Below are 19,427 nucleotides of genomic sequence, written 5' to 3'. Positions count from 1 at the left end.
TATAATGTAGACTCAGTGGGGGCCCTGAGCTTGTTTTCCTACAACTAGACGGTCCTATCTGGAGGTGATGGGAGACAGTGACTGATCATCAAGCATAGGGACCCCTGCTCTGGAGGGCTTAATTACAAATAGACACAGTATGATAATGTATGTCCAGTTTTATTTGCTTTTCTATCAATGGCTCAATAGTCTTTTAGAATGTTTTTTACTTGATGATCGCAAGTTCTGTTGCAGATCTAAGAACCATTTTGGGAAGGTCATTGGACTCAGGAAAATGTTCAGTTGGAGGCAATGGTCTGAAGGAAAGACAGTTATGTCCACAGTCAGTAACTCCTGCCTACCTCCTTTCTTATTTCCTCAGGGCTCCAAGTTAAGTATGGTTTTGTACTGGGTTTATGGGAAGTTGACAGGGTGTGGAGGACAGGGCGGCAGGAAGTCAGCCTCAACTGTGATAGGACAGCTCAGTGTTATAGGTACATACCCAGAACACAGTGGCAAAGACAGACCTTAAAATGGCCGTGAGCCAAGATTAATACACAAGGCTCCAGAATGTGTTTGAAGGGTGTAGGGCACAGTGAAATGTGTTGTGTGGCCTTTCTACCAGGTCAGTGTAGGCAGAGCCTCACCTAACTCTCAAGCATTATTTAAGGTGGTAAAACCTTTCGAAAATTAGAGTAGGCTTGGCGCTGTGGCTCATGCCTGTAATCCCAGCATTTTGGGTGGCAGGTGGATCACCTGAGGTCAGGAGTTCAAGATCAGCCTGACCTACATGGTGAAACCCGATCTCTACTAAAAATACAGAAAAAATTTAGCCGGGTGTGGTGGTACATGCCTATAATCCCAACTACTTGGGAGGCTGAGGCAAGAGAATCACTTGAACCCAGGAGGCAGAGGCTGCAGTGAGCTGAGATCAAGCCACTGCACTCCAGCCTGGGTGACAGAGTGAGACTCCGTCTCAAAAAAAAGTTAGAGCAAATTATCCTAATGTCCTTAGAAAGACCTTGTGGGAGAGGAAGTCGGTGCCTCCTTCCCTTGCCTAGGAGTACGCAGGCCTTTCAGAACCTGTTTTTCCCTGGGCTTCGACTTAGGAAGGCACTGATATGTGCCTGGTTCAGATTTGATGTTGCCGCTGTCTTACCCTAAGCAATAAATAATACAGTGAGGTCTGCTCTGTGCGTATGTGGAGGGGAGGGAATTCAGGATGGCAGCATTATTGAGGGAAAGTATGCTATGGAAGGAAGGGAAGGGAGTAAACACATGAATGTAGTAAGGAAGGTGATGGCTTGCCCAGTCCATCCAACTTTTGTTCCCCAACCCAGCCAGTGTGTGGGTCTCCAGGTGACCCCATTTCAACCCATCATTTGAGAGGACTCACTTTATTTATCCAGGAAATGTAAGCAGAGACCCGGGTGAAGACTGTAGGCTTCCTGGAGACATTACAACCCTGCTTGGACACAAAGCTGGTCACTCCGTGGACAGAATACTTGCCATTCACCAAGCAATGGAGGGGACCCCCAGAATCACCCTGCAGGGAGGAGAAACAGAGTCCTAACACTCCAGATCTTTGGGCTTTTGCTTGCACTCCCCCCGCCCCGTGTCTCTGGTTGTGAAATTCTGTACAGTTTTAAAGCTCCAATGCAAATCTCCACTTCCTTCATGTCCCCACAATCAAAATGAATCTCTTCTTCCTTTCTAAACAACCACAATACTTCTTCTCTTTTGCTGCACTTCTTTCATGTTCTGCCTTGTATTTTGGTTTCATAATTTGTTTCTGCCTCCCACACATGTCTATGAGCTTCCTGAGACAAAAACTCTTACCAAGATCTTTCCTCTCCACAATGCTAGCATAGAACTTTAAACATCTAAAGTTCAATTGCTTTTATTGGCTTAAATTGAACTTAGGGTGGCAAAAATAGGGCATTCTAATAATTTCTTTATCCCCAGCATTTACACCAATGGGTATAATTAGACCAAGTATTTAGACTTGGTAGTCAACACATGCTAAACTAAACTGGAATGAAGAGGAAAGTGATATATTGGGTTACGTGCTCAATTGGGAACCTGGGTTTATGGACTATGTTCTTGCCTCCCTCTTACTCAGCTTCCAGAATGCCAGATCCATAATGCCATACATAAAACGGGAAGATACTTCTCTGGAAAAACTGAACAGCCCGCCAGGCGCGGTGGCTCACGCCTGTAATCCCAGCACTTTGGGAGGCTGAGGCAGGTGGATCACGAGGTCAGGAGATTGAGACCATCCTGAATAACACGGTGAAACCCTGTCTCTACTAAAAATAAAAAATAAAAAATATTAGCCGGGCGTGATGGTGGGCGCCGGTAGTCCCAGCTACTCAGGAAGCTGAGACAGAAGAATGGCATGAACCTGGGAGGTGGAGCTTGTAGTGAGCTGAGATCACACCACTGCATTCCAGTCTGGGCGACAGAGTGAGACTCTTGTCTCAAAAAAAAAAAACAAAACAAAAAACTGAACAGCACAAGAGGAAAGACCTAAAGATACTGACATTGGAGGTCCTCCACTAAAGTGGCCCAGCCAGATTGCCTGACAGAGAATCCACTATTGATGAACCCTATCTAAGGCTCAGAGCTACCAATCAGCCCACCCATTCTGGATAAAAATACCACCCCCACTCTGAAAAAAGCAGATGGTTAAGGATCCCTAAACATCTAAAGAATGCCTCTAATATAAAAATAAAGATTGAAACAAAGAAACAAGGAGCTAAATAAAAAATGAAGGCAACCAAGACTATGTAGGGAGAAGAAAACAAGCAATAAAACCATGACTAATAGGCCAGGCACGATGGCTTACACCTGTAATCCCAGCACTTTGGGAGGCTGAGGCAGGCAGATCACCTGAGGTCAGGAGTTCAAGACCAGCCTGGACAACATAGTGAAACCCCATCTCTACTAAAAATACAAAAATTGGCCGGGCATGGTGGCACATGTCTGTAATCCCAGCTACTCAGGAGGCTGAGGCAGGAGAATCACTTGAACCCAGGAGCTGGAGATTGCAATGAGCTGAGACTGTATCACTGCACTCCAGCCTGGGCGACAGAGCAAGCCTCCATCTCACAAAAAAAAAAAAAAAAAAAAAAAAAAAAAACCACGACTAATATGCATCCATGATATAAGAACGGCATACTACCAAACAGAACATTCAGACAGCAAAAAGAGCCTTTGGAAATTATAAATTTGATAGATTTAGAAATGATAGACTAGAAGAGTTGGAATATAAGTAGAATAAACAAGATACAGAGAAAATAAGAGGACCAGCTTAGGAGGTAAACATGTGAATAACAGAAATTCTAGAAAGAGAAAAGAAAATAGAGTGGGAGGAAATCAACAAATAAACAACATTTTCTGGATCAAAGGTCTGGAGTTTCCAGGAAAACCCACCCATTAAGTGTCCCTCACAATGAAGGGACAAGAGAAGATGATACAGGTCACTTAACAAATTAGTGGAGAGTGTGTGGGGTTGAATTAATGAAAAATTCACTATATTAAGCAAATAAAAAAGATAATTATTAACAGGGAAAATTGAAAAGTTGTGCAGCGAGGACTGACCATGGTGGTTTAGGACTGTAATCCCAGCACTTTGGGAGACTGAGGCAGGAGGACTGCTTAAGCTAAAGCCAGGAGTTTGAGACAAGCCTGGGCTACAAAGTGAGACCCCCATCTCTATAAAAAAATTTTTTTAAATCAGCTGAGTGTGGTGGCATGTGCCTGTCTTCCTGGCTACTCAGGAGACTGAGGTGGGAGGATTTCTTGAGCCCAGAAATTCAAGGCTGCAGTGAGCTGTGATTGTGCTACTACTACACTCCAGCCTGGGAGACAGAGTAAGATCCTGTCTCAAAAAAAAAAAAAAAAAAAAAAGTTATGCAGCAAATGAAAAGTAAACCTAGAATATATCACATGATTTTGTTGCAAATAGTATTTGGTATAATCATAGTAAATACCGAATGTTGATCTAACCAAAATATTTTGAGAGGTTGAGGTGGTGATCAGAAAATGTCATGCTTGGAGGGCAGGTATATGTATATAAAAAATAAAGAGAATCACATCTGCCATAATGTCTCAACTGAAAAATAGCAGTGTAAGTATATAATTTTAAAGATATAGATGTAGACACCAAAAGAATCAGCTGAAGAGTTGAAAGTGGCCTCCTATGGGGTGGGAGAACTAGAGTAGTTATTCTTTTCTGTTATTGAGCTCCATAATCTTATTTGTCAACTTAAGCTACAATAAAAAGTAAAACTTGGGGCCAGGTGTGGTGGCTTACACCTGTAATCCCAGCATTTTGGAGGCCGAGGTGGGCGGATCACGTGAGGCCAGGAGTTTGAGACCAGCCTGGCCAACATGGCGAAACGCCGACTCTACTAAAAATACAAAAAGAATTAGCCAGGTATGGTGGCACATGCCTATCATCCCAGCTTCTGAGGAGGCTGAGGCACAAGAACCCAGGAGGAGGAGGTTGCAGTGAGCTGAGAGCACCCCACTGTACTCCAGCCTGGGCGACAGAACAAGACTCTGTCTCAAAAACAAACAAAAGTAAAACTTAAAAAAAAAAAAAACTAGGGAAAGAGACCAAAATTTCAAATTGGGGTAATTCTGTGTGTGTGTTTGTTTTGTTTTGAGACGGGAGTCTCGCTCTGTCACCGAGGCTGGAGTGCAGTAGTGCCATTTCGGCTCACTGCAACCACCACCTCCCAGGTTCAAGTGATTCTCCTGCCTCACCCTCCAGAGTAGCTGGGACTACAGATGTGCGGCCCCATGCCCCGTTAATTTTTTTTTTTTTTTGAGACGGAGTTTCGCTCTTGTTGCCCAGGCTGGAGTGTAATAGCATAATCTCAGCTCACCGCAACCTCCACCTCCCAGGTTCAAGCAATTCTCCTGCCTCAGCCTCCCAAGTAGCTGGGATTACAGGCATAAGCCACCACACCCGGCTAATTTTGTATTTTTAGTAGAGATGGGGTTTCCCTATGTTGGTCTTGAACTCCTGACCTCAGGTGATCCACCCACTGTGGCCTCCTAAAGTGCTGGGATTACAGACATGAGCCACTGAGCCCGACTTTTTTTTTTTTTTTTAAAGACAGAGCCTCTGCCCAGGCTGGAGAGCAGTGGTATGATGATAGCTCACCGCAGTCTCAATCTCAGCTCAAACAATCCTCCCACTTCAGTATCCCAAGTAGCTGGGACCACAGTGTGCGCCACCTTGCCTGGCTAATTTTTAAAATTTTTGCAGAGGCAGGGTCTCCCTATGTTGCTGAGGCTAATCTCTTAACTCCTGAGTTTAAGTGATCCTCCCACCTCAGCCTCCCAAAGTGCTGGGATTATAGGCATGAGCCACCGTGCCCAGCCAGGGGTGATTATTTTAAAGTGGAACTACCTGTACTCCACCCTAACTGCTATTTAGGAAAGGATGTTTTCTTTAGATTATTGTACTCAAAACAAAACAGTCTCTTCCACCTAAATTCTATTAGAGATTTGAGAGTATTTCAGGGGCTAGAGGAATGATAGATAAATGAATTGCATATAATACTATTGTCTTGTACTAATTGACCTGAAAAGAGACCAAGCCTCTGGAGAGCTGGAGGGTGGGGCTGAGGATTTTAGAGCAGAAGGAACAGTTGGAAGAGAACTCAGTGGGGATAGGCTGATTGAAATGGGAGATTCTAAGTGAATCCACTCTGAGGAGAAGGGTTGGAGACCCAGAACTCTGAAAGCCCAGAAGACACAGTATTTGAGAAACTCCAGTGGGGAGGACCTGGGGACACAATTGCCTCCGAGAATTGTCAATTTGGAGTGGCAGCCAGAAGAAAAATACTCGTTTTTTAGAGCTCAGGGCTTATGGGAGAGCACAGCCATGTGTATTCACTCAGAAAGGTTAAACCTTAGGAGGTTATAGGTGAAGCTGGCTGATGAGGGCCTAGAAGAGGTTGCATTATGCATTAGTCTCTCTATTTTCCCCCTTATTCCCAGGTAGAGTCCCTGGGATACAGGACTTTTAAATGTTAATACCAGGAAAGTCTAGGGCAAACTAGGATGAATTGGCTAGTTTATTTCCATGGTTCTTTGCACTCATACACCCAAAAAACTTTTTAATCTTTTTTTTTTTTTTTTTTTTTTTTGAGACGGAGTCTTGCTTTGTCACCCAGGCTGGAGTGCAATGGCGCGATCTCGGATGACTGCAAGCTCCGCCTCCCAGGTTCACACCATTCTCCTTCCTCAGCCTCTCTAGTAGCTGGGACTACAGGCGCCCGCCACCACGCCTGGCTAATTTTTTGTATTTTTAGTAGAGACAGGGTTTTTACCATGTTAGCCAGGATGGTCTCGATCTCCTGACCTCGTGATCTGCCCACCTCGGCCTCCCAAAGCACTGGGATTACAGGCATCAGCCACCGCGCCTGGCCTAACCCTTTCATTTTATAGTTTCAGCCAGCCTGCCAGCCTCCTGCCAGCTTCCTGCCAGCTTCTCTCTCTCCTCCATCTAGTTTGGACCTTGCAGTTGATCTGTAATCCTGTCCTTTTACCCCAATCATACAGGAAACTGTCTTTGAGTAAAACAGAGTGAATCATATACCCATGTGGTCATAGTCTGGTCTCCAAACAACCAATCAGCAACATCTTGGAAGACAATCCTCCCATTCACATTAACTATTCCAGACCCATACAACCCTGTCCCCTTCATTTTCAGCAGTCAAATTGACTCCTCCTAGTTCATGAGTAACTACAAGCAATAATGTAGAACACCTGCCAATGTTCGGCTCCCAAATCCTGCAAACTTTTCCATGTCTGTGTGCACATCTGGTATCCCTCTTCCTGTTCAGAGCCAGCTCCATCTGTGCTCTTAGTTCCATATCTTTATTCTCCTGTGGGATCTTGTGCCATCCATTATTATTATTACCTCTCTCTGACTCTACAGGATTCTTTCCTTTCTGCCTATTTATGCACTCAGTTTTCTTTTCTCTTTTTTTTTTTTGAGATGGAGTCTCACTCTGTCGCCCAGGCTGGAATGCAGTGGTGCGATCTCGGCTCACTGCAAGCTCTGCCTCCTAGGTTCAAGCAATTCTCCTGCCTCAGCCTCCTGAGTAGCTGGGATTACAGGCACGTGCCACCATGCCTGGCTAATTTTTTGTATTTTTAGTAGAGCAGGGTTTCACCATGCTGGCCAGGCTGGTCTCGAACTCCTGACCTCATGATCTGCCTGCCACGGCCTCCCAAAGCACTGGGATTACAGGTGTGAGCCACTGCGCCCGGCCAATTTTTTTCTTTTAGAAGATCCATTCCCTCCATGACTTGCTGTCCTTAAAGCTACCAGACATTTTTGTTCTTCCTTTTTTTTGTCCTCTTTTGAGACAGGGTCTCACTCTGTTGCCCAGACTGGAGTGCAGTGGTGCAATCATAGCTCACTGCAGCCTCGAACTCCTCGGCTCAAGTGATCTTTCCACCTCAGCCTTCCAAGTAGCTGGGGCTGCAGGTGCACTCCACCACATCCAGCTAATTTTTTTTTTTTTTGAGACAGAGTCTTGCTCTGTCGCCCAGGCTGGAGTGCAGTGGCACAATCTCTGCTCACTGCAAGCTCCACCTCCAGGGTTCATGACATTCTCCTGCCTCAGCCTCCCCAGCAGCTGGGACTACAGGCGTCTGCCACCATGCCCGGCTAATTTTTTGTATTTTCAGTAGAGATGGGGTTTCACCGTGTTAGCCAGGATGGTCTCGATCTCCTGACTTCATGATTCACCCATCTCGGCCTCTCAAAGTGCTGGGATTACAGGCATGAGCCACCGCACCTGGCCTAATTTTTAAAATTTTGTAGAGATGAAGTCTCCCTATGTTTCCCAGGCTGGTCTCTAACTCCTGGGCTGAAGTGATCCTCCTACCTCAATCTGCCAAAATCTTGGGATTATAGGCATGAGCCACTACACCCGGCCAGTTATATTTCTTATTGCCTCTTTATTCCTTACCCTTCAGACAAGCTTCTGCCCTCACCACTCCACTGAAACTGCTCTTGCCAAGGTTACAATTGCCAGAGTGGCCACTTTCAGCTCTTATCTACTGTGGCTTCTGGGTGAATTGTGTATTATGTGATATCTGTAAGTACTTCCTGAGATTTCATAATACCCTTATTACCAGATTTTTATCTTACATGTACTTCTCCTTTCTTAGATCCTAGTGGTTTCTTTGTCCTCCACCTATCCCTGAAACACTCAAGTATTTATGTGCTGACAGTTCGTTCCCAACCCACTGCTCTTTTCTCATTCAACAGTTTTTCCCTGGGATGGGATCTGATTTGTTCTCAGTGGGTATCTCTAGACCAGCTCTTCCCCGAGGCCTCACTCTTTCTATCTAATTTCTTGGCCAGGCGTGGTGGCTCATGCCTGTAATCCCAGCACTTTGGGAGGCTGAGGTCAGGAGTTCAAGACTTAGCCTGGCCAACATAGGGAAATCCCATCTCTGCTAAAAATACAAAAATTAGCCAGGCGTGGTGGCACATGCCTGTAATCCCAGCTACTCAGGAGCCTGAGGTAGTAGACTCACTTGAGTCCATGAGACAGAGGTGGCAATGAGCTGAGATAGTGCTACTGCACTCCAGCCTGAGGGTGAGAGAGGGAGACTCAAAAACAAACAAACAAACAAATAAAAAAAGACAACAAATTTCTTACCAGTTGCTATACCTGAATCTCAGGTATAGATCTCAGACAAAGCTTGTCCGGAACCAGAGTCATCATCTCTCTCAAACTCTGTAAATCTTGTCTCAGGGCAACAATGCCCTCCCCCAAATCACTTAAACCAGATGCTTGACTGTTGTTCGAGATCCTACTCCTTCCCTCCTCCGGTTCCTGTCACCACTGCCTTAATTCAGGCCCTCAAACTTCTTGCCTAGATCATTGCAATAGCCCTCTAGGCAATCTCCCTGCCTTTCTTGCCTTCTTCAAAAACATGCCTAAAGAACACTTCTAAAAGGTGAATCTGGTTGTACTAGTCTCCTGTTCAGAAGTCTTCGATGGCTTCCCAATGCCCAAGAGATAAGATTCATGTCCCCAAGCCTGGCATTTGAAGCCCTGAGTTGTACGGCTCTTGCTTGCCTCTCTAGTCTTGCCTCTTGACATTTCCTAGTATGGTGGTAGCTTCTATTCTAGCCCAGGGGTCGGCAAACCTCTTCTGTTAAGGGCCAAATAGTACATATTTCAGGCTTTGCAGGCCATACAGTCTTGGTTACAACTACTTTGTGTTGTAGTACAAAAGCAGCCATAGGCTGGGCATGGTGCCTCATGCCTATAATCCCCGTATTCTAGGAGGCCAAGGCAGGAGGATTGCTTGAGGCCAGGAGTTCAAGACCAGCCTGGGCATCATAGTGAGACCTTGTCACTACCAAAAACAAAACAAAATTAGCTGGGTGTGATGGCATGTGCATGTGATCCTAGCTGCTTGGGAGGCTGAGGTGGGAAGATCATTAGAGCCCAGGAAGTTGAGGCTGCAGTGAGCCAAGATGGCACCACTGTACTCCAGCCTGAGTGATGGAGCAAGACCTTGTCTCTTCAAAAAAAAAAAAAAAAAAAAAACCATAAACAGTTGTAAATGAGCAACTGTGACTGTGTTCCAATGAAATGTTATTTATGGGCACTGAAATTTTATATATTTTTCATGTGTCATGACATATTATTCTGATTTTTTTTCCTTACCATTAATAAATTAATAATCCCAGCCTGGGCAACATGGTGAAACCCTGTCTCTATAAAAAATACAAAAAATTAGCTGGGTGTGGTGGTGTGTGCCTGTAGTCCCAGCTACTAGGGAGGCTGAGGTGGGAAAATCACCTGAGCCCAGGAGGCAGAGGTTGCAGTGAACCATGATGGTACAACTGCACTCCAGCCTGGGCAACAGAGTGAGACCCTGTCTCAAAACAAACAAACAAACAAACAAAAATATATATATACACAGAGAGAGGGAGAGAGAGAGAGAGCCAGGCGCGGTAGCTCACACCTGTAATCCCAGCACTTTGGGGGCAGAGGCAGGTGGATCACGAGGTCAGGAGTCCGAGACCAGCCAGTTTGAGACCAGCCTGGCCAACATGGTGAAATCCTGTCTCTACTAAAAATACAAAAATTAGCTGGACGTGGTGGTGCGTGCCTGTAATCCCAGCTACTCAGGAGGCTGAGGCAGGAGAATTGCTTGAACCCGGGAGGCAGAGGTTTCAGTGAGCTGAGATTGCGCCACTGTACTCCAGCCTGGGTGACAGAGTGAGACTCCATCTCAGGAAAAAAAAAAAAACATATATATACACACACACACACACACACACACACACACATATATAAGAATAGAAATGTAATAACCGTTCTAAGCTCATGGGTCATACAAAGCAAGCAATGAGGTAGATTTGGCTTGTGGACCTCCAGCCTCTGCTCTACTGTAGCCTTAGGGAATGCCCCATAATTCTCTATATACTCTAGGTTGTTTCTTGGCCCCCTGCCTTTATTCATGCTGTTCCCTCCCTCTGAATGTCTTTTCTCCTTTTTGCCTGGCCTATTCCTGTTTACCCCTCAGGACCAGCTACAGATTCTACTTTCTTGGGGAAGGCAGGTCTTTTCTAGCCCCAGTAGGTAGAGGTAAGTACCTACCCTTGGGCTTCCCTATCACCCATGCACATCCTGATTATTAACACTTAACCACACTGTATTACAATGTTCTATTGTGTGTCTGTGCCTCTAGTTCCTTTACTTGACACTGTTTGATCCATCTTTGTATCCTCAGCAGTTAGCACAATGCCTGGCCTATAGTAGATACATAATGAACAGTTGCTAAACTGCACTAAGAAATCTAGGGTGGGGCATGGTGGCTCATGCCTGTATTCCCAGCACTTTGGGAGGCCGAGGTGAGAGGATCACTTGAGCCCTGGAGTCTGAGACCAGCCTGGGCCACAAAGCAAGACCCCATCTCTATCTTAAAATAATAATAATGATAAAACTTAAAAAGAGAAATCTGTAAGATGGTTTGTGGCTGATTGATCTTGTCAAAATAGAGGAAGGTTATATTTGTTATATATAAGCTATTATAAAATTATTTTGTGCACTTTCCCCTATCAAACTCACCTGTACATACCACCAGAAATATCACTGGGGCAAAGGGACGGTGGTGGAGGAACTGCAAGAGAAGTTGGACTGATGGGTGAGGGGAGGCAGGGTACTGCTTATACACCATCACAACCACCTCTCCAGGCTTGCTCCATCGCTTCCATTAAAAAATCTAGGTAACAAATTCAGCTGGGCGTGGTGGCTCACGCCTGTAATCCCAGCACTTTGGGAGGCCAAGGCGGGCGGATCACTTGAGTCAGGAGTTCGAGATCAGCCTAACCAACATGGAGAAACCCTGTCTCTACTGAAAATAGAAAAAATTAGCTGGGTGTGGTGGCGCATGCCTGTAATCCCAGCTACTTGGGAGGCTGAGGCAGGAGAATTGCTTGAACCTGGGAGGCGGAGGTTGCTGTGAGCTGAGATCGTCCCATTGCACTCCAGCCTGGGCAACAAGAGTGAAACTCCATCTCAAAAAAAAAAAAAAAATCTAAGTAACAAATTCTAAGAACACACACATATACCAACAACAACATACAAATGTTGGGCCACGTACAAACTTTGAAGTGAGGGCATTGAGCGAGATACAATTTTAAGGTTCCTTTCAACTTTGAGTTTCTGTGTGTATAGAGTTACCAGCACAGAATCATTCTCACTTAGATGCCAGAGTAGAAAATTGAGTCTGTGTCGGACTAAGAGTAAGTGTGGAATACGGAGGTGAGGAAGAGGGGTAGAGGGATAGGCAGAGAGTGGTGGGATCTGGGGTGGGACTTCTGACACCCCCTGCAAGTGTTCACCTGGCATCCGGAGTGAACTCCATCTCCACCAGCACACACCATGGTGTTCTTCACAGTGGAGCCCCAGTAGGAGGAGCTGGAGCAGATGGCGTAGTCCACAGAGGGCAGATAAGCCTGCTGCAGGGTCTGGGCCAGCTGCCCATTGGCTGAACAGGACACATAGCAATGGCGGTCAGCTCCAAATGTTGTCCAGTGGAAAAACCTTCCACCCTTGCCACACCTTCCCAAACTCTCGTGAAAGCTGAACTCAGGGCAAACTCCTTCTCTCTGCCTGTTGCGTGTGGTGGATCCTTCTGTCTTCTCTCTTTATATGGCTGCACAGGACCCTTCCCTCAGGGAGGCAGCCTTGCTTACTGTACCTAGGCTCCAAGTCACCAACCCTACTCCTGCTCTTTCCACTCGTAGATAACTTCGTTGTACCATGGAATGGCCTTATTTGTGGATGATTTATCTGTCTGTTCCGTTTCCTCCTGCAAGCTCCATGGAGCAGAACTGGGATTGTGCATGCTTGTTTCCATTTCTTTTTTGAGATGGAGTTTCACTCTTGTTGCCCAGGCTGGAGTGCAATGGAGCAATCTCGGCTCACACAACCTCTGCCTCCCAGATTCAGGCAATTCTCCTGCCTCAGCCTGCCGAGTAGCTGGGATTACAGGCATCCACCACCATGCCTGGCTAATTGTGAAATTTTAGTAGAGTTGGGATTTCTCCATGTTGGTCAGGCTTAAGTGATCCTCCTTCCTCAGCCTCCTGAGTACCTGGGACTACAGACTCATGCCACCACGCTCAGCTAAGGATCCTTAATTTCTTTGGACCTTGGTTTCCTCATGTATAAAATGAAGGGCTGGCTGGATGCAGTGGCACATGCCTGTGATCCCAGCACTTTGGGAGGCTGAGGTGGGAGGATTTCTTAAGCTCAGGAGTTTGAGGCCAGCCTAGGCAATATAGTGAGATCCCATCTCTACAAGAAAATTTAAAAATCAGCTGAGTGTGGTGGTACATGCCTATAGTCTCAGCTACTCAGGAGGCTGAGGTGGGAGGATCACTTGAGCCTAGGAAGTAGAGGTTGCAGCTGAGGTGGGAGGATCACTTGAGCCTAGGAAGTAGAGGTTGCAGCCTGGGTGACAGAGCGAAACCCTGTCCCTAAATAAATAAATAAATTTTTTTTTTTTTGAGATGGAGTCTCGCTCAGTCGCCCAGGCTGGAGTGCAGTGGTACGATCTCGGCTCACTGCAAGCTCCGCCTCCCGGGTTCACGCCATTCTCCTGCCTCAGCCTCCGAAGTAGCTGGGACTACAGGCGCCCGCCACCACGCCCAGCTAATTTTTTGCATTTTTAGTAGAGACAGCGTTTCACCGTGTTAGCCAGGATGGTCTCGATCTCCTGACCTCGTGATCTGCCCGCCTCAGCCTCCCAAAGTGCTGGGATTACAGGCGTGAGCCACCGCGCCTGGCCATAAATTAATTTTTAAAATTAGGGGCTGGTAACAAAAAAAATTATCTGTGGTAAAGTCTTTTTTTGTTCTAAGAGTCCATGAATCTGTCAAGTATTTCACAGCCCATTCTTAGCTTGATATAATGCATCAGTTATTGTATCTATGGTTCCTTTAGCTCCTGGTCTCTGGCCATAAGCACCTAGGACCACAGAAAAAGGTGCCTTAGAAGCTCAGCTACGTAATCAAGATCCCCGTGGTGGATTGTGCCAATGTAGGCAACTTACTCTTGGTCCTGCCCCAGCCTGTGATGTAGCAGGGACTGTCGTTAGCCAGGATGGCTCCCTCCTGGGGCAGAACACCCAGCTGGACATAGCTATTGAGGGTAACGCTCTGGGCCAGGCGCAGCAGGGCGATGTCATAGCTGCAGGAGAAAAGGAGATTGCTCACTCATGGGATCAGCTCTTCCCTGAGGTCAGCATATATACTGGCCCTCTTTCAGCATTTGTATCCTTGTGCAATTGGAAAGTGACGATTTTGAAGGACGGGGCTCACTTGCTAAGCCTCAAACAGTTTAACAGGTAAACATTCTATGTTTAACAGCAGCATCTGCTGGTGGGACATTGGTATTGCAGCCTAGCGCTGACCTTTGCAAGGCAGGGAAGTTGAGAATGGGGGAATCCCAAAGTGTTGGGATTATAGGCATGAGCCACCGTGCCTGGCCCAGAACGTAAATTCTCAAAGTCCTCCTGGATGAATGAGCCAGCTCATTGCTCCTTCTAGGACATGGTGCCCTCTCTCAGGCTCAGCTCGGCTCCTTAACTAAAGGCCAGGCCAGGAGTCATTGTCCAGGCTTCAGGCCATGCAGTCCCTCTAGCTCTCTGAAAGAACAGGTGAAGGCAGCCAGTTGTTGGCTAGTCAGGCCTCACTGCCCAGCCCAGGGCCAGCTTGGACTTGCTCCTACCCGGCAGCCACGTTATTGCTGTTCCAGTATGGATGCACCACGATCTTCTGTACACTCACGTACTGCTCGGTGCCATCGTTCTGGCTCAGGTTATGGTCTCCAACCACCACGCGGAAAGTCTTCGGGCTGGCGTGAGAGAAGGAAGTCTTGAGTCATCCAGGGGACTCAAACCTTCTCTTTCTCCCACTTAGAGAAAAGTTGGAAAACCATCCTTTTATTATTATTATTATTAAAGAAAATTTCTTTTTTTTTTTTTAAGACATGGGGTTTTGCTGTGTTGCCCAGGCTGGCTTCAATCTCCCAGGCTCAAGTGATCCTCCCACCGCAGCTTCCCTAGTAGCTGGGACTACAGGTGTGAGCCACTGTGCCCAGGTTTTGTTTCTTATCTTAGGACAGGAACCCATCTCACCTGGTCCAGGTAGAGGAGGGATATAAGACTTTCCAAAATGAGAAAGTAACAAGCTCTTTCATTCCCTAATTGACTAACTTGTGGAAGTGAAAAAAACTACCATCACTTTCATTTTCTGAGTTTAACATCATAGGCTGAATATCTTGTAACCTGGGAGAGGTGTAGTGCACATAAATGAAATAATGGCTCTCAGGCACCAATATTTTGAAGGAAGCATAGACTTCTAGGCTGGTCATTTTTAAAGTGTGGTTCCTGGGCCAGTAGCATGAACATCACCTGGAAACTTGTTAGAAATGCAAATTATCAGGCCTCACCCTGGACCTACCAAATCAGAAACTCTGCTGGGTGGGGCTCAGCAATGTGTGCCTTCCAGGTGATTCTGACACATGCTGAAGTATGAAAACCATTGCCCAAGACAAATAGGAAAAAATAGTCACCAGTCAGATGTTGACTAAGCACTTACATATTTACTCAATCCTCACAACATTTCTACAGAGTAAATGTTCTTAGCCCATTTTAGAGATAGGAGAATGGGAGCATAGTTGCCCAAGGCTACATAGCTAGAATTTAGTGGAGCAAGATTTGAATTTGAGCTTCCCTGGCTCCAAAATTTGTACTTTCACCGTACTACCTCCCTGCAGGCCCTGAACAGGAAAGGGGCCGCTGCCCAGTCCCTGAAGTGCTGTCCAGAGAGGGCAGAGTTATGTTATCTTTCAGAAGGGTCAGCCCCTTCCCCTTCCAGGGGCCCAGGAAAGCTCGTCTTTGTTTTTCTTACGAATCCACGCAGTGAGCAGCTGTCATCACCCAGTTCTGTCTGATGAGGGTCCCTCCGCAGGTGTGATACCAGGAACCTCCAGACAGGTACTGGAGGGAAATCTAGATGGGGAGGAAAGAAAGAAGGGATAGGTTGGTGTTTCTCAAAAGGTTTTGCCCCAGGTCGGACGCAGTGGCTTATGCCAGTAATCCCAGCACTTTGGAAGGCTTTGGCAGGAGGATCAGTTGAGCCTAGGAGCTGGAGACCAGCCTGGGCAACATAGTGAGATCTCACCTCTACATCAAAAATAATTAAATATAAAAGACTTTGCCTTAAACTACATGTCACCTCCTTAAAGTCCTGCTGTCCTTCAAAATATTCTCTTTCTGGGCTAGGGATGGCAAATAGGTTTCATCTGACCTGCCAATTACTACTAATTGGTTGGTAGTGGCCACCTGGAGTGTGGCATTGATAAGGGGTGTGTAGATGCTTCTGGGGTCAGCAGGAAGGGATGCTCCATCATTTGGTGATGTTTGCTGTGTACATGAATGAAGAGTAAAGGCACACAGTGTATTTGGCATTATCTCTCTAGGTTGTTGCAATGGACCTAGAACCCATTGCAACTCCTTTTTTGGAACTCCTACCTCTGTTCTCCCTTAAAGAGGAACTATAGGCTGGGCACCATGGCTTACGCCTGTAATCCCAGGCCAAGGTGGGTGGATCACGAGGACAGGAGATCGAGGCCATCCTGACCAACATGGTGAAACCCCATCTCTACTAAAAATGCAAAAATTTGTCGGGCATGGTGGCACGCGCCTGTAGTCCCAGCTACTCGGGAGGCTGAGGCAGGAGAGTTGCTTGAACCCAGGAGGTGGAGGTTGCAGTGAGCCAATATCGCGCCACTGCACTCCAGCCTGGTGACAGAGCGAGACCCCATCTGCCCCCCTGCTCCCCCCACCAAAAAAAAAAAAAAAAAAAGGAACTATAGCCAAAGATTTGCTCCATCACCTAAGCCCCACAGGCTTAGGTCTCCAGAGCTCTACCTTCAGTGTTTTCAAGACATCTCCTGAATCCCCACTTCAGGGACTACTTAGAAATACCAATGGGAGGCCAGGCGCGGTGGCTCACGCCTGTAATCCCAGCACTTTGGGAGGCTGAGGCGGGCGGATCACGTGAGGTCAGGAGTTTGAGACCAGCTGGCCAACATGGTGAAACCCCGTCTCTACTAAAAATACAAAAATTAGCTGGGCATGGTGACAGGCGCCTGTAATCCCAGCTACTCAGGAGGCTGATGCAGGAGAATTGCTTGAACCCAGAAGGCAGAGGTTGCAGTGAACTGAGATCATGCCATTGCACTCTAGCCTGGGCAATGAGAGCAAAACTCCATCTCAAAGAAAAACAAAAGAAAGAAATACCAATGGGATGTTCATTTTTATCAGTTCATATCTCTTCCTCTAGCACCTCATATTATGTAATAGCTCTACTCCTGAAAACTGGGGCTCAGACTTTTATAAGCTGAAACTCTGGTTGCAGTGATATCCTCTCAAAGTGTGGATCTTCGCCACTTAATTTGCCAGGTTTACATGTTTAGATTGCTTAAATCAGGGCCCAGCTGCCCTGTTAGGAAAGTGGAAACTCTAAATAGCCAACTAAGTCGCATGCTGTACGTGTGTGTGTGTGCACGCGTGCAAGCATTGTGACACACACAGTGTGGCAGTGTAGAGTGGTGTGCATGTGAGTTTCAAGGTATGTGGAGTCCAAGGTGTGTGTCTGGCACCCAGTCTTTCTTGCGTGGCACAAGTGCTGTCGCTGGGAATACAAATGTATCTTGTGTTTGGGTGTGTGCCTTGAAGAGGGAGTGTGGTTCGTGTATAAATACCCTCCTCCAAGCCCTTTTGCATTTAGAAAACCACCTAAGCCTGATCCCATCCATCTTTAAAATCTAGAACCTAGACAGTTGGAGAGCTGCTTGTTGATAGGGACATACACAAACACACACACCTTATGTCATGCGCTGCGCTCTTATTTGGGTGGAAGTCTGGGGCTGGGAAGGAACACCCACCTGAGAGGGCCATGAATTCCTCCCGGCCTCAGTCCCTCCCACTACACGGGCGTTGGTTTCCGGAAAGTCCTGGGTGCTGTGTCCTTTGTGGGGCAGAAGAAAAGTGAGTGATGACTAAGCGTGGGGTCAGCCAGGGGTAGGGGTGGGGGGTGGCGGTTGTGTTTTGAGGAATGTTGGCCTTGTCTGCAAATTCACAGCTCCTCTCTAATAAATGAGGGGCCCAGCTGTGAGTTCTCTGAGTCCCTTTTGAAAGCAGGGGTGCCTGGGTGCCTTCTGTTTCCCCCGGGTGTTCCCAGAACTCTGGCATGCTATGAAGGACCTCTCTTAAACCACCAGACTAGGCCCCAGAGGCTCCTTGTGGGCTCCTCCTTGCTCAAGATCACCCTTTGGCCTGAAGAGACCCCCCCATTCTTTGACCCCCCCCCAGCCCCCTAATGCTTTGGCAGGATTCTCCAGCGTGCAGGGCCTGCAGTGCACACCCCAGCCAGGTACCTGCTGAGGAAGTCCTCCTGTCAATGGGGGTGGTGGGGAAGCCCAGGGACCCACCCCACTACCAGAAGGGGCTTCTCTCTGCTTTGTGGCCCAGGGACCTGCCACCCAGAGGGGCCTGAATAGCCAGTGGCCCTGATCTTTTCTATCTTGGCCTCCAGGAGAGTAAAGGACACTCTGCAGGCAGAGCGTCCCACCTGTCCTGGGACAGGGTGCTGGCCTGGGCTTAGGGAAGATTTGCTGACCCTCCTGCCCAAGTCCCCCTCCCTGTAGACCTCAGGCCACATGATCCACTTACCATAAAGGACCAGGGTTGCGAACACCAGGAAGCGCAGCATGTTGCCGATGGACTAGACCACTGCCCTCTTGCTTGGACCAAGCCCTCTTTATACTCCTCTTAGCAGCAGCTTTGCTGACCGTCATCTTGCCAACTGGCAGGGCTGAGGGTGCAAGGCAGGGAAAATCACAGGTGACATGGAAATACAAATGAAAGTATTTCTTTTCAAGTAAACTAATGTATCTGTTATTCAAAGACAGAACAAGGCCAGAGCTGAATTAATCATCTGCTTTTAATTGAAAAGCAGCCAACAAACTCTTTTTCAGAAATAAGATGGAGAACCAGGGCTGGTTTTTCCCTAAGGGAGCACCCCTCATCATCCATCACTCCCTCATTGTCCTCAGTGGCACCGTAATTGCAGAGACTTGCCCCGTGCACTAGCAGCTGGAGGCCGGGGGATAGTGGAGGAGGGGGCAGTGGTTAGCAAGGGCGAGGAAGACACAGCAACTCTCTCTGCCCAAAGAGGGAGATGGCACATGCCCCCAGGATGCAGGCATAGGTGTAAATGCAGACACAAAAGCCAAGTAGATGCAGTGGAGAGAATTCTGGGGGAGGAAAGTACTGAGAAACAGGCTTGGGCCCTTTCAGATGGAGAGCCAAGAAGGGGCTCCCAGAGGAGAATGTGGGGCAGGGTAGAGGAGGGGATCCTCAGGATGTGAAGACAGTCTGAGGGCTATGAGGGTAGATGGAGGGTGAAGAGCAGAGGGAGAACGAGGAGCCGAGGTTCCTGCAAGAGATGAAAGGCTTTGTCACAGTTTGTAAAAGAAAGAAAAAGGAGGCCGGGCGCGGTGGCTCAAGCCTGTAATCCCAGCACTTTGGGAGGCCGAGGCGGGTGGATCACGAGGTCAGGAGATCGAGACTATCCTGGCTAACATGGTGAAACCCGTCTCTACTAAAAATACAAAAAACTAGCCGGGCGTGGTGGCGGGCACCTGTAGTCTCAGCTACTTGGGAGGCTGAGGCGGGAGAATGGCGTGAACCCGGGAGGCAGAGCTTGCAGTGAGCTGCGATCACGCCACTGCACTCCAGCCTGGGAGACACAGCAAGACTCCATCTCAAAAAAAAAAGAAGGCCGGGCGCGGTGGCTCACGCCTGTA

The 19,427-nt window shown here is 47.4% G+C and overlaps 1 protein-coding gene across 1 annotated transcript; it reads right to left on the bottom strand.

The window, feature by feature from the left end:
- Positions 1-278: 278 nt before the first annotated feature.
- Positions 279-18,331, bottom strand: LOC105474403 (chymotrypsin like elastase 1). The gene is made up of 8 exons (XM_071070691.1): positions 18,292-18,331; positions 17,505-17,587; positions 15,464-15,564; positions 14,280-14,405; positions 13,603-13,739; positions 11,888-12,033; positions 1,376-1,525; positions 279-296 (listed from the first exon to the last, which is right to left on the bottom strand). Exons 1-8 carry the CDS (start codon positions 18,329-18,331, stop codon positions 279-281), a joined length of 801 nt encoding a protein of 266 aa, XP_070926792.1.
- Positions 18,332-19,427: the final 1,096 nt, after the last annotated feature.

The sequence above is a fragment of the Macaca nemestrina genome, chromosome 10 (genome assembly GCF_043159975.1).
Source record: "Macaca nemestrina isolate mMacNem1 chromosome 10, mMacNem.hap1, whole genome shotgun sequence".
NCBI lineage: Eukaryota > Metazoa > Chordata > Mammalia > Primates > Cercopithecidae > Macaca > Macaca nemestrina.
This window is presented reverse-complemented; position numbering and strand designations above follow the sequence as displayed.

Coding starts and splice junctions, on each gene's coding strand:
- LOC105474403 (XM_071070691.1), bottom strand. CDS start 18,331: ATGCTGCGCTTCCTGGTGTTCGCAACCCTGGTCCTTTATG. Junction 13,740..14,279: donor AGCAATAACGTGGCTGCCGG/GTAGGAGCAAGT, acceptor TTTCTCCTGCAG/CTATGACATCGCCCTGCTGC. Junction 1,526..11,887: donor GAGTTCACTCCGGATGCCAG/GTGAACACTTGC, acceptor TCCTCCCTGCAG/GGTGATTCTGGGGGTCCCCT.